This window comes from Megascapheus bottae, chromosome X (genome assembly GCF_031878675.1).
Source record: "Megascapheus bottae isolate mThoBot1 chromosome X, mThoBot2.hap1, whole genome shotgun sequence".
Classification (NCBI taxonomy): Eukaryota; Metazoa; Chordata; class Mammalia; order Rodentia; family Geomyidae; genus Megascapheus; species Megascapheus bottae.
In genome coordinates, this window is record NC_143547.1 from 87,935,988 (window position 1) to 87,951,078 (window position 15,091).

The 15,091-nt window shown below is 46.7% G+C and overlaps 1 protein-coding gene across 1 annotated transcript; it reads right to left on the reverse strand.

Moving 5' to 3' along the window:
• Positions 1-1,758: 1,758 nt before the first annotated feature.
• Positions 1,759-9,942, reverse strand: Apln (apelin). Its single transcript, XM_090325781.1, has 3 exons — positions 9,686-9,942; positions 3,725-3,896; positions 1,759-3,002 (listed from the first exon to the last, which is right to left on the reverse strand). Exons 1-2 carry the CDS (start codon positions 9,750-9,752, stop codon positions 3,730-3,732), a joined length of 234 nt encoding a protein of 77 aa, XP_090181907.1. The 5' UTR covers positions 9,753-9,942; the 3' UTR covers positions 1,759-3,002; positions 3,725-3,729.
• Between the last annotated feature and the right edge of the window lie 5,149 nt (positions 9,943-15,091).

A 15,091-nucleotide genomic window follows, 5' to 3' on the forward strand; every position in this document is an offset into this window, starting at 1 on the left:
CTAGTTTGCCTAAAAGTTAAACTAGCAATTTCTTAAAAAATAAGGTATTTTGCACCAATTTTCCTAAGCGGTACTTCCAGCATGTCATATTTTTAAATCACTATGTAGCCATGTGCAGTATTTTGTTAATGATCAGATAGTTTTACACCCTTGTGGCTGACTTTTTCTAGTTTTTGTTCTCCTATTGAACAGTTTTATGACTTTTGAGCAAGTTTGTCTGAATGTGCTTTCTTTAAAATGAGGTATTTGGGGCACTAAATACTTGTCACAGCTACAGAATTTCCGGCAAGATGCACCAAATGCATTTTGATCACTCCTATCTCCTTTGCTTTCGGTTTTACTCTGCATTATGTATGCCTGCATGCACCCAATGGGTTTATTAAGCAAATTAGCATGTACCCTATGTTCCTTTCTGTTCTGGAAGATATTGACATTTTCACAACATACACGAAGATGTAGGACAAATAGGGCAGGACTGAATTGAACTATTTATATTTTATTTTTATGCTATTCTCATTTATCAAGCAACTCTACTTTGGGAAACATAAAAATGATACATCGAAAGTCATTACAAAATATATTTATTGCTGAGAATATAACATTTTTCAAGAAAGGCAAACTGGCAAAGAAGTCCCAAAAGTGTTCAGAAGTAGAGAAAACAGAAGACACCCACCAAAGCTACAGAACAATTTGTAGTAGAAATCCTGTCTTGAATCAGCATGCTGTTAAAAGAAATCCTTTTTAAGCAACTGCTCAAAAATTAGGACATTCCAATAGATGCCAAAAGACTTAAAATTGGGTTGCATTTTATGAGCACTAGTCATTAAGCACAGATTCCTTTGTGAACTTAGGACAAATCAGTTGTGAAGCTAGTTGACCTAAAACCAATTTGGGATGCAGGCTCTTACCCACCCCCCTTTGCACGTGCAACCTGTGGGTACAGGAACAACCCTGGCCCCCAGAGAGAAAGGAACACCCATCCTGAATGTGACCTCCAAGAGTAAGGGCAAGTATCAGCTTTTAACTCTTTATTATAAAGACATATTTACATAGAACAATCTTCACAGACATAATGAACACAATTATTGGAAAAGGGGACAGTTTCTTAATGAAAAGGGCCTTAATATCTTTGTATAAATTAGTATAAGAATCATACACAATCACTTTAAATACGACAGCCTCCATGCCCATTCCCGTCCCTCCCATCTTTCCTCTTCTTCAGCCTCTCTTCCCCCCTTTCCCTTGGGGCTGGGCTTAGCTACAGGTCATGGCAGGCTGAAGAGGCAGGAACTTCAGAAAAGACAGGGAGGAAGAAGGCCAGGTCCCTAGTGGGGGACCAGTGGCAGAACAGGCACTGGGCAGCTTCTACTCCAAGCCCTGGGGCGATGAGGCTGTGCCCAGCTGAGCTCCACGGGGTAGCTCAGACACAGCAGCAGCAATAGCAGCAGCAGCAGCACTAGCAGCAGTGAGAAACAAAAGGATTTAGGGGATGTAGATAGGCCAACACCAGGGTTATTGTGGGACTTGGGGGTCCAGATTCCCCCTGCCCCCACACATATGTAGGTGAACATTAAGCTTTGTCTTCTTTTTGTTCCTCCTGGGAGGCCTTTGAATAGGATGCTTGCTCAGGCAAAAGGCAACATGACCCCACCTCCTCCCCTTCAGGGTAGCATTGTAGAAGTCTCTCATGAAAGATGGGACCTCCTGGTGAAGAGGCGTACCCCATTTGTACATACTCCCATCTCTCCTTCCTTCCTTCTCTCCTCTTGTTCTCCAGTCTTTGCACCCTGCCCTCCACTAGGAGTAAAGGTGGAGGATTATCTAAGGCTACTTCCGGCTCTGGACCACAAGAGCTGTTGAGGTATGAGCAGTCCCATTAGGGAACCATTCAGCAATGGATGGAAATGGAGCAGCTGGAGAGGTGGGAGTAGCTCCATCCTCATTCCCACACAGGGCAGTTCACAGGCAGCTTGTCTCTCCTCTTCCCAGCTACCTCTAACCCTACACTAGGAAAAAGGCACTTTATTTGCTTTGAAAGGACATCATCAAGAGGGAAGAGAGTATCATAAAGTGGGAGGTGGGAAGACCTGGTCGTATTCTGGCTCTGCAGTGGCCTGAGCAGGTCAATCCCCTCTCCTTTTGCAAGCTTTTGCATAAGAAGGCTGAGCTAAGAGATCCCCTAAGGTCCTTTGGGGCCTCCTTTTCTGTGATTCTTGGCAAAAACAAACCTCCTACTTGGCTTTTACTTCCTGAAGGGTATAGAGTCATGACCCAGTCACTGAGTTAGCTGGGGCTGAGTGGGGGTTGAGAGTATTAGAAAACACCATAAGGTGAGAGAAATGACAAAACACTTCCTGGCCCTGGCCTCTTCTCCTTCACCTCTTCCTTATCTGGGCCAAACCTAAGGATAAGACTACAGCTACTGTTTCTCCTGTACTTAAGTGCTTTAACCACATTCACCACAGTGCCATGTCTTCCATTTTAGTGCCCCAACACAATTTTTCTGGAACCTAACCATTTACCCCTCTAGCTAGAACCTCTCATTATAGATCTCTGTATTCCTTTCTAGAGGCTGGGTAAGGGGTCCAGCTGGCAGGAGATTATGGAGGTCCAAGAGCCCAATGGAGAAGGGAGTTTTCCTACCCAGATCCCAAGGCACACATGAGGAGAGAAGGGTCAAGTGAAGAGCAAGGCCAGAGTCAGGTGAGGTCCGGACTTGGGCATCAGTGGACCAGAGAAAAGCCGAGTGTCCAAAGTCAGTCCAGGGAGTGGCCACACAGACGTGCTGAAAGGATCCTTGTGAAAGAAGTGGAATCATCTGAATCAGAAGCAGGACCACACTATTACAGGAAGGTGGTGGGTGAGAAGAGCTGGGAGCATCAGCCACTATAACAGGTGCAAGATGAGAGTTGAACAAATATGGGGGCTCCAGAGAAACAGATGAATCTGTGGAGTAGACAGAAGTGCAAAGGAGGCAGGTACTTGGGAGGACCCTTTCAGTCCTATAGAGACAAAAAAGACAAGAGAGAAGTCACAAACATAGGTCAAGGGACACCTTATCCTCCCCTCCCCCCTCCACAGAAAGGACAGGAAATAGCCTTCATTCCATGTCCCATCCAATCCCTGAACCTAATGCTTCAGTTGCTGTTGGCCACTGTCTGTCCCGGTGGAGTGACAGCAGGCCAGAAACCCCAAACATGCTGAGGTCTTGGTTTCTCAGGGGTTTTCTCCTTTCCATAGCTCTGGACTACCATAGCCATACTCTCCTGGATCCTACGTTCTCCTTTTTCTTTCTATCTGATAAGTCTCAAAGCTTTGCCTCCTTCCCATTCAACCCCTGGACCTGGGAAACATCTTCACTGGACACCTGGGCATGTCAATCAAGTCCTGCTAGGACTTCCAGAACTTTCCAACCTGTCCAACCCTAGTCAGCAGCAAGGTAGAGGAGAGTACTCAGCTCTTGATGATTGGGGGAGCAGTCAAGAGTTGAGCCCCAGTATCAAGTCTATTTCTGAGCCTCATTCTCTTCCTCTGTAAAACAGAGCGGTGAAACAATGTTTAATAAGCTCCCTCATAGCTCTGAGTCCCTGTAGTTGGTGCTATGCTTCCTTGCTGGGTGAGTCTGGCCAATGATAAGCCACAGAGTCACTAGCAAGTCTGTACTAGGCTGTGCCTCCCCACCCCGTCCCTGTTAGTGTTCCTCATTGACCAGAGACTCTAGTACCTGCTTCAGAAAGGCATAGGGCCCTTATGGGAGAGGCGAGGCCTCTGGCGACGAAATTTCCTCCGGCCTCCCTGCCAGGCCCCCGGTCCAGTCCTTGAAGCTCTGGGCTTAACCAGGTAGTGAAGATTGCCTTCCTCCATCCCATTCCCATCTGAAGGTAGCATCAGTGGCACTGCAAGAAGAGGAAAGCCTGTTAGCCAAGAAGACCGCTGGAAGCAGTAGGAAGCAGGTGAAAAAGGTGCTGTTTGTACTCTGTCCCCAAAGAAATGGATCTATTCACATCTTGTCACTAAGGTAACTGATTTTATGTTCTTTTGAGTTCTGGTTCTTTTTTTTTTTTAAATAATTGATTGCTATTTATTTACATTCCATATATATATATATCCGTACACTATCTATCTATCTATCTATCTATCTATCTATCTATCTATCTATCTATCTATCTATCCATCCATCCAGTCCTGGGGCTTGAACTCCGGACCAGAGCACTGTCCTTGGGCTTTCTCAAGGCTAGAGCCCTATCACTTGAGCCTCAGCACCACTTCCAGCTTTTTTTTATATACGTGGTACCAAAGAATTGAACCTGGGTCTTCATGCATACTAGGCAAGCACTCTACCACTAGGCCATGCTCCCAGCCCTTGAGTTCTGTTTCTGACAGGGACAGGTAGACTCTTCCTTTGGAATGTCATTGAGGAATACACTGTGGGATGGCAAGCCTGATTTTGGCTGTGGTATAGGAGGCAGACCCCTCATAGTACACTAGTGACTTGTTCAAGCTTCACAAATACAAAATCCCAATGACTCTTCCTCCATTGACCCATTACTTGGATTCCACAGTTATCTGATGTAGTCTCGTATTGTCTACTTTAGCCTCTTTGTTTCTTGGCTGTGGGATTCTGAAGTGGGTCTCAAACCATATCTTTATAGGCCTACATTATCTGGGAGGCTGGGTTGGCCACTTTTGTGTGCTAGCAGTTTCCTATCTCACACCTGGTCAGTCCTCAGTGATTGAGATCTCTAAGGCTCATGGTCACTTCAGAGGCTTCCATGGGGATCTGGCTGGGACATGTCTAACTGGCCTGCTTTCTGCTGGACTCTACTCAGCCTACAACCAGATTTTGAGGCTAAGAAATCTTGTGTGAATGATCACTATGGCAAACATGAATGTGTACCAGGAGAAGGGTGGGCAGTTGCAGCTGTCACTTCCCCACAATGGCCTACTGGTTATCATTCACACATAACACCTTCTATCCTATGTTGCGTATAAATTCCTAACTGTTCAAACCCCAGCTGGCTTCTACTCTCCCTAGCTTCTTCTCCAGATCTGTCCACATCTAGCTTACAAGTAGAAGTTGTCTAATGCTAGCCTGAGCCCTGACAATACAGTCCAAGTGGTGCTGGGTATACTGCGGCAGGATGAGGGAGAAAGCACACATGCCAGCTCTCATAGAGCCTGCAGATCAGCCAGGGAAACCAAGCTGGCACCCAGAGAGCCTGCCTGCTGGGAGAAGGCACTGTAGGGAGATAAGATGGTGCTGGGGAAGAGATGAGTGGACACAGTGCTTGAGCAATGGGGCACAGTGGGGCTCGCCTGCTGCAATAATGATGCATGAGGCAAAGAGATAATGAATACCAGACTCTCTTCTCCTTTTACCATCAGATTTGCCTTCAGCTATAGCCTTGCCCCTTGAGCCTTATTCCTATCCATTCAGGAATTCCCACCAATAGCTCACAGTTTCCATATAGTCTTCCACTGGCTGCTCCCTCTTCTCTCTTCTCTTGCCTCGACTCCCCCTGGTCTGGTTCCTTCCATGACCCTTTGGCTCTTGGGAGTCCTCCTTTGCATGCACATGATTTCTAGGCACTTTACCTCCTTCTGGGCCAAAAGTGGATATGGTTTATCCTTGTCCAGCCTGAAGGACCTGCTCTCCCTCTCCACTCACAACCATACAGGATACCCACTCTCTACACCATATTCTTTTAACCTGAACCTTCCTTTCCTTCTTCTCCATGGAAAACCACCAGGCTCATTAAAACCCAAGTGTTCAGTAGGGTTATTTGGTTCATCAGCCACAATTTCTTTCTGATAGCCAAGGTACATTAATGTGACAACTCAGCCCCTAAACTCCTAGCCCATAAGCATTAAAACAAAAGCTACACTAGCACTTCGGGGGTAGAGGGAGAGTCCAAGGTAAGAGGTTACTTTTGTTTGGCTGATCTGGAGGTCCCTTCTTACCACCATTTCTGAAAGGGTTGGGGTTGGAGAGGAAGAGAAGAACCTTCATCGCTGTTCCTGTTCATGACCAGATTTTTTAGATCTTTTCAAGGCTTAGCCTGAGCACTTATGGTGGATTTGGATGAAGTTGATGAGTTTGAGAGACACACTTGGGGTATGGTGCAGTAAGGATGGTGCAGTGCATTGGCCAGGCATGACAGAATGATCTCAGGGGCCTTGAAAAAATGCAAGTGAAACCTTGGTTTTCATATCTATGCCTCCAATAGCTAGGGGTAGAGGGAACAGACCACTGGGCTCCAAGGGTGCGGTGCACAGGAGGAGAGCATGCACTGTGCAAGGGGGGGGGGTAGACTTATCATCCCCTTAGGCTCAACGCCTAAGATTCTCTGTGGCAGTCAGCAAAAGAGGGCTGGGGAAAGAGCTGTATACGAAGGGTGATGAACAGCTGGGATGGGGAACGGGGTGAATGGCTCAGACTCAGGCCAGGACTCAGGCCAGGAAGATGTCTAGACTCCAGGCCTGCAGATAAGAGCCATGCTGAGCTCATGGAGTATTACACACACTATTGCAACCACACAGAAGACCCTGGTCTCTTGCATTCTATTCTATTGGATGGAGGACATCTTGTCTAACTCATCACAGGAAGTCTATAGACTCCTCCCTTGCTCTGAGCCACCTGCTATTTACTTTTGATATTGTGTCTGCTTTCCCTCAGGTAAGCTGACACCTGAAACCATGGCTTTGTCCCATCCTTAGGGAAAAATTAGACACTGTTGATTCTCATCACTATGGAGGGGCTAGCTGTACAAAAGAATTCTCTTTTAGAATTGGGAGGCATTTCCATCCAATACTTCCATCCAATTCATTTGCAGCTTTAAGGAAGGCAGGCTCTATTCTCCAAAGAATCTCAGGCCCGGAGAGCATAGAGCCATGGCTCAAGGAAGTGCCTGCAACAATAAAGTTGCAGCTGCTCCACATGCTGAGAAATGCAGTGGATTGTCATGACATCAACCCCATCAATGAACAAAGAGGTATGTGCACACTTTTTAGGAACATTGTCAACTTCATTAGGAATGGTGACCTGTTTTCTTTGTTAGGATCCCATCTGTCATGATCCCCTGAAAAGCCCACAGTCAGGAACTGATAATGCTCTCTCTACTGTTCTGTTACCCCAGCTCCAGTATGGGGAGCCCAGCCTCATGCCCAGGGTCTTCTTTAGGGCTAGATGCTGTCTCCTGGTGCCAGCTTTGTTGTTCTAGATGCATCAGGCTCTGACAGCCTGGCCCTGCACTTGACTTGCCTTAGTCCTTTGCTGCTGATAGCCTTGGCTCAAGTTCCATGGGCGCTTAGCATTTAGATTTGGGCATGGAATGGAAATACCCCCTTAGTGTGTATGGGGGTACAGTAGACTGTCCTCACACTACCACTGTGACTGCATGGAGCAGGGACTGGTAAAGGGGAGCAAAAGGGAAGAAAGAGGTGCTCTCAAAGGCCAAGGGACACCTGGCCCAGGTCCAGAAGCTCTTAGACAGAGAAGAGCAAAGTGTATCCCAGGTCAAGAGGCAGTGGAGGAGTATGCGTGGTGAGAGGGGAGGGTGGAGGAGGGGTGAACATTCCAAGTCAGGACAGACTGGGGAGAGAAAAGGTAGCATGGTTTGCAGGCCTGGAACTTTGACTGGAGCCTCTGACTGGGGAAAGCAGGTACAAGTCTGGGCCAAGGACAAGATAGTTCGGAGGCTCAGGCAGCAGGAGCAGGAGACCTGTGTACCTAGACCTTTGTCTGGTGGCCCCCTGTCCTCCTTTGGCTCCAGGAGAAGTCAGGAGCTGAGAAAGACAATAGGAGCCTTAGAAATTTTTAGCACCAGGCTTAAACAAAATGTGAGGGTAATGTGTATTCCTAAATCAGGTGGGCAGATGAGTTAATGAAAAGGGAGAGATTAAAGGAAGAGGTAGAAAGGTTAGAGCGTGCAGCACATGATGTTCTGAAGCACCTGATGAGTAGCTTCTCTTCCCTTGAAACCATTACTAACCCAATGGCTGGACCCCAAAAGGGCTCACTTTTCCATTATCAAGGATCTCCTTGTAGCCTGAGGGAAGGGACAGAGTACACAGAGTGGGAGACCCCAGCTTCCTCTGGAATAGTATTTCCACACTCATTCTTTTTCTTCCCTGATAGCAGCACCTTGGAGTCTTTGATGGTTAAGGTTTTATACAACGGGCTTGGATGGAAAGCTCTAGGATGGACAGGCAGGAACTTGTGGTGTCTTTATTCCTATCTTTTGCTTCCTTGCTGACAGGAGTTTGAAAGTGTGCTCTTCTTCCCAAGTTGGTGAATGACTCAGTACTGGAGTCCCGAAGGAAGAAACCACTGGATAGCTGCCTGGAGGCAAAAAGTTGCCAGGCCCATTCAACATGCCTTCCTGAAAATCCCAACAGTGCCTTGGAATCAGGGTGATGCCAAAGAATAAACCAGAGAAAGGAAGGTGGCTTACAAATGGAGGCTGGCAGCGTTCGTTAGACACCCATAGGCTCCTGGGCTTTAGCCCATCCCTTTGTTCTAGGTTTGGAACCAAGTAGGGCCCTGTGCCCTTCATCTAGGAAAGTTAGTGCTCTGCCCTCTCCCTTTCTCTCTCATCTCCCAGTGGCCCCAGCCCCAGCGTTGGCATTAGTCCTCCTGGTCTTGTCCTTCTTCTGTGGTGTCAGGCAGGTAGCAGTGACAGCCAGATCACAGGACTATAGCAGTTGGAAGTGGGAGTTGGCAGGCCCAGGAGATATTGACACACAGAGGACAGGCAGCCTGGACATGAGGCTTGGGGCAGGCAAGGGAGTACTAGTGCCAAGTAACAGCAGGTGGGGGTGTGGTACAGGTGGGGGTGAAAGCACTCCTCCCTGAGCTGCATGGACATATCAGGTCATGTGGCTGTTTCTTGGTTTGATGCCTAGAGACAGAATTCAAGGGACACAAGTCCATACCTGGGGCAATCGGGGCTGAAATCAACATTAGGAAGATCAGAACATCCCAGTCCCTGGAGTGGGATAGAGGCTGTATCCCGGGAGAGTGTCCCATGCCAAGCAGTGGAAAAGACCAATCAACACCTTGGTGTAAGGCAGAAGACCGGGCCAGCCTGGGCCAGCCTGGCCTCAGGTACACTGCTTTTTCGGCAGGCAGCTGAGATCCACGCTGCTGCCACTCCACCAGTCACTCCTCCTGCCTATGCAACAAGTGTCACGTCTACATGCTGGCACAGCATCCCTAGTGGCCTGCACCCCTAGACTGGCCGGCAGCCCCTAACTTCTAAGAGCCAAAAGACCTTCAACCCAGAGAGCCCAGTGCACTCAGCGGTGGTCAGTTCTTTTCCATTGATCCAGGAGAGTAGGACACGTTCCCCACCCCCACCACCACGTGGGGTGGAGTGTGTAAGACACTGGGTGCTCCTTGGACAGTAAAGGGTGATCAAGTGGGGACAAGGCACACATTGATGATGCCCAAAGACATACCGACCCCCCATTCCACCCCCACCCCGTCTAGCTGGAGGGAGCAGCTCTGTAAGGACTCTGTCAATCAGCCGCCCAGCGCGCGAGCGTGGAGGGGGGGGAGAGATTGGCGCGTGGCGGCTTCTGTCCCGCTTGTGCCGGGCTCGGCAGGAGGCAGGGACAGCCTGAGTGGGGCAGAGCGAGGGGAGAGGAGGGAGAAGCGCCGGCGGGAGAGCGTGCACTCACTCACCTCCACACACCGCAGTCAAGGAGAGCCAAAGCAGCAGCAGTGTCTGCATGCAGCTCCGCAGATTCATGCTGCAATTTCCTACTGATGGGCGGGCGGGAGAATGAGGATCCCCGGGAAGTCAGACGCCAAGAAAGGCAAGAGCCTAGAGCTGATGAGTGCGGGACACAGGTCCTGTGGCTGAGGGGGGTGGTGGGTGTGCGTGTGTGCTGTGCACCCGTGCCACGCCGCAAGCTATCGGGCCCGCTGGACCGCACACACGCTCGCTCGGTTGCGGCCTCCGTTCCCCTGCAGTCTCTCTTTGCCACCGCACGGCAGCGCAGTGAAACTGGCCTCGGGTGATCCGGGGGAGGGGAGGTGACGGCAGGCTTGTGCCAAGAGGCTGGCTTTGCTCCGCTGGGACTGCAACTGCCCGTGGTCCAGCTGCCAGTGAGAATGCTCCCGCTCACTCTCGTGGCTGCATTTTGTAGTTTGTGGCTTGGCTGAGAGCCCACTTGGTCATGTGGTCATCGGGCGGGCTGGCGGAGGGGGGCAGGAAGAGGGAGAGGAGGGAGCGAGCCTCCCTGCACCGCCCTCCCCTTCCACCGCCTCCCCATCCCGCACGCACTCTGCTGCCACAGGATAGGCATGAGAGGGATCCCTGAGGTGGCCCCACAACAAAGGCTGCACATTGGCTTGGAAAACCACAACCGCTCCTAAGACAATGCCCGCTTGGCTGAGGGCCAGAGTGTTTGTGGAGACCTGATAGATTTCAAACACAGGAAGTATGGAGGGGCGCGCTTAACCCTTTCTCACCTAGTTTCCTTCAGAGCTGCCACAAAAGCTGCCTACTCGGAGAAGGATCTCATCCAGACCAACCCCATATGTTTCTCCTCTCACTCTCCACCTATGACTCCCTGTGGTCCTCCTTATCACTCTGCATCCCCAACACTTTGGTCAAGAGCTTCGCTTGTCCAGTTATTTCCATTTCATCTTCACTTGAATTTGAATGAGAAATGATTACCCTGATTTGTGCCCAAACTTTGAGCCATTATTTCACGCACCTTTATTTCACCTACTATCTCCCAGGAAACATCCTCTACCTGGACTGCAAGTAATCTCCACCAACATCCCAGCCTATGGAGGCTTCAGTCTTACAACACACTCTCACTTGCCACGCCATGGAGAACACTTCCCAAGGTAACAGTAATCTAGGAGAGGTTGCCCCATGGTTCCTTCACACTGTCAACATGAACAACAACCGCTACTACATGCGGTTCTCATTGGAACTGTTCCCTATCCACTTCCCCATCAGCATAAGTGAGGTTGGTTTATCCAATGGAGACTGCAGTTGTTTGTGCATATAGCTAAGATTCCTCTATAAGTGGCTCTTGAAATCTTCTCCACTTCTAGTCTAAACTTCTAGCCCCTTATACACTCTGAAAGCATCCAAACACAGAGATTGCTTATTGTATCAGATTGGGAACCCCTAGGATAGGATCCTATGTTTTCACTCTTCTCTATTTCTCTACAGCCCCACTATTATTCTCTACACATAGGTGGCACTCTCTCAACATATGTTAAATCAAAGGTGTTTCCACCTTGCAGCAAGCAAGGCAGCTTTGTTTAAGTTTAAGAGCACATCCACACAAAGGCGTGTTAGACAGTGCTTATGTGAGCCATAAAAGACATGAAATATTAAAATGAAATATTTTTAAACTGTTACAAAAATGCAGCATATCTACTATTTACTATCACTTTTACACCACCAGAATTTGTTACCTCCATAGAAAAAAGATCTTTGTTTTGTTCTTCTTTCTCTCCCTAAACCCAGAGCACTGTTTAGGGGCATAATTGGTGCTCAATACATAATTTTGACTATATGAACAAACTATTTAAACACATTTCTATTGCCTAAATCAAGGAACCTGGAAGGGAATAGAATAGGATTCTTGTTCATGGGCTAGGAGCCCATTAGCCATCCCTCTCTACCCACAGATCACAAAGCCAAAACATCTCTCTATAGCCAAAAGACACAGGCTGTGAGCAAATGGCACAGTAGCAACGAGGTCATTCTTTTCCTGCTATGCCCATGAAAACATGTTCTAGAAGTAAGAGCTCCTTGGTTTCACCCTTACTTCATGTAGAGGCTTGTTGCTGTCATCTAAATTCATTATAACTTAAATGCACAATAATGTCTACTCACGTCAATATACCATGGGATCAAATGAAGCAATATACCTGAAAGTACAGTGCAGATCATGAAGGCTTTGGAAGGTCATTTTTATAAAACATGTATCTCAGGGGCCAGGAGTATGGCCTAGTGGAAGAGTGCTTGCCTAGCGGTAGAGTGCTTGTCTAGCCTGCATAAAGACCCAGCTTTGATTCCTCAACACCACATATGCAGAAAAAGCCAGAAGTGGTACAGTGGCTCAAGTGGTAGAGCTCTAGCCTTGAGAATGCCCAAGAACAGCGCTCAGGCCCTCAATTCACGCCCCATGACTGGCAAAAAAAAAATCGTATCTCCTACACATCCAAACCTAAATAAGTGGCCCCCATATGTAGGTTAAGAGAAGCCTACAATCACTCCTCCACTCTCTATCTGTTGTTCAGTGGTTAAGGCAGTAGTTCCCAATACAAGTGCTTCTAACCATATATAAATCAGTTTAAAATTCAATTCCTTTGCCACACAGGCCAAATTTTAGTTGTTCATTTGTTCAGCTGCTCTTTTGGACAGCAAAGAATAGAAATGTTGATCTTGGCATTTCTAGTGTTCGATGGCTCATTCATTCTGCCTGCTCTAGATTTTTTGTCCTACCCAGTCTAATCCTCAGCTGTACAAGGTAAGGTGGTAAAAACACAGGAAAGCAATAAAAGTGAATGCAAAGCAGTAACAAATTGAAGGCATTCATTAAGATTAAGATTGAAAGAGCTGAACATTCAGGAGGAATATTTAAAAACTGAATCTTCTCTTCACTTCACCAAACTCCATTCATTTTTCTAGTCCCCAGATCTTTTCTTCTGGCTCAGGCTATTCCTTGCCCAGTGAGGACAAAGGTCCTTTTCAGTGCAGCTATGGCCATAGTTTTCATCAGCACTACTCTTAGGAACATAGAAAGCATTTTAATGGGTGTTGCCATGCTCGGTATACTAGGTCCTTCAGAGAGGGCCAAACGCCATCATATGCAAATGCAAATTGTGACTGCACACTGTGAATCACTTGTTGACTCCATGGAATGTCCAGTTTTCCTATGTATCTCCACCTGCCAGATTTTTTTTTTTAAATTTTACTGTCAAGGTAGTGTATAGAGAAGTTACAATTATATTCATCAGGCAGTAGTTGCATTACTTCTCACACATTGATACCCCTTCTCATGTTTTTGTCCCCCTTTCCCTCTCATCACCACCTTACAATCATCTTGTTTTCCCCCTTCTCTTTACTATTTCAAATAAATAAATGTACATACAATATACCAGCCAACAAAGTCAGATACAGTAACACTATGACATTAACCACAGGACAAGAAAAGAAAAGAGAAGTAACATAGTCCATTAAGAACAACAATCTCACAAGATAAAGCTCTTGATTTCATATCCTAGAGATCCTTTCATTTACTCTCATCCTATATGACCTTATGTACCTAGATTTTGAGCTATTGTGATCCTCTTCTAGGAGAGTTGTAGATGTGTACTAATTATTACAAATGAGGGAAACCATGGAGCCTATGTTCCTTTGGGTCTGGCTTACTTCACAATATGATTTTTTCCAAGTCTTTCCATTTCTTTACAAATGGTTCACCTGCCAGATTTTAAAACCACCAAAATTATTGACACTCTGCTTGTCCAATAAATATCTATGAGCAGAACGCTGTGTTGGTTTTTATTCAGGAAGAGGACACTTGACTTAATGTGTGCAGAGAGTATTTTTCAACATGTGTCTTTGGGAGCATGTGTCTCTTGCCCTCAAGTCACTGGGAAACACATTGTTGCCCTTGAGAATTATATCTACCCTCAGAAGTAAGACTCAATGAGGAATATCACTGGGAAACACATTGTTGCCCTTGAGAATTATATCTACCCTCAGAAGTAAGACTCAGTGAGGAATAATTCTGTTATAGGAGTGGGACTCAGTGAATTGTGGAAAACAGAGATGATATGGCAGGGCTATGTGACTTGTTCCCCTCATGGACATTATACATACACTATTTAGTTCTGCATAGTGTCCTATGTCATCACCACCAGCTACTGATGCTCAGCTGACTTCATGTCTTTTTGGGAACAGTATAGTCTATTTAAAAGAGGGCAGATTTACTTAACAGATTTCAAATCCTACATCAATCTTAGTCATTGGCTGTGTGATGGGGATGAGCACATAGCCTCACTCAGGCTTAGTTCCTTCCACTGTTAAATAAATGTAATAATGGTACCAATATTATGTGCTGAGGTTTTAATGTCTATGTCCCTCTAAAAGAGAAGATTTTTTTAATGCCAGTCATGCGGCTTGAACTCAGGACCTGGGAGCCATACTTGAGCTTTTGGCTTAAGGGTAGCAGTCTACCACTTGAGGCAACTTTCAGCTTTCAGCATCTTTTGGTGATTAACTGGAGATAAGAGTTTCACGGTCCTTCCAGTCCAGGCTGGCTTTGAATCATGATCCATAAATCTCGGCCTCCTGAGTACCTAGGATCCCAGGCATGAACCATGGGTTGCCATCTTAGAGGAGCTTTTTGGAAGGTGAAAAATCATGAGAGTTCCAGCCTTATGAGTAGATTATTGCTCTTATAAAAAGAGGTAAAATGAGGCTGGGAGTTTTGCCTGGTGGTAGAGTGCTTGCCTAGCACGTATGAAGACCTGGGTTTGATTCCTTGGTACTACATACATAGAAAAAAGCCAGAAATGGTGCTGTGGCTCAAGTGGTAAAGCTCTAGGCTTGAGAAAAGTTCAAGGACAGTGCTCAGGCTCTGAATTCAAGTCCCACAACTACCAAAAAAAAGGTAAAACTGAGCAACCTCGTGTCCTTTTTGCCTTTCTGACTTCTGTCATATGTGGGCATGATTTTCATTTCCTCCAGGGGAGTATAACACTCAAGATAATACTTTGGATGTAAAGAAAAGGGCTTGGGAACTCTCCAGACACCAAACCTACTGGTATCATGATCTTAGAAAAAATATTCTATTGCTTATAAATTATTAATCTTAGCTATCTTATTATAGCAATAGGAAAAGAGGAAGACAGACACTATTAAATGAGATAATGCAAAGTAAAGTACTTAGCATACCCTTCCCCCATATTACAGTTATTCCTTTTCATATGCTCTCTTGGTTTCTGGGTTTAACCCTTAAATCTCCTGAAACTGATCTGGAAGGAAAGGCTGCCTTCTCCCTGATCCTTTTATATCTGCTTTCTTAGTAACCATTAAAATTGTTCCCT

Excerpts from the sequence above, each read along its gene's own strand:
- Apln (XM_090325781.1), bottom strand. The coding sequence starts at position 9,752 with ATGAATCTGCGGAGCTGCATGCAGACACTGCTGCTGCTTTGGCTCTCC. Across the intron at positions 3,897-9,685 it reads CTTGACTGCGGTGTGTGGAG|TGCCACTGATGCTACCTTCA; the intron begins GTGAGTGAGTGC and ends CTCTTCTTGCAG.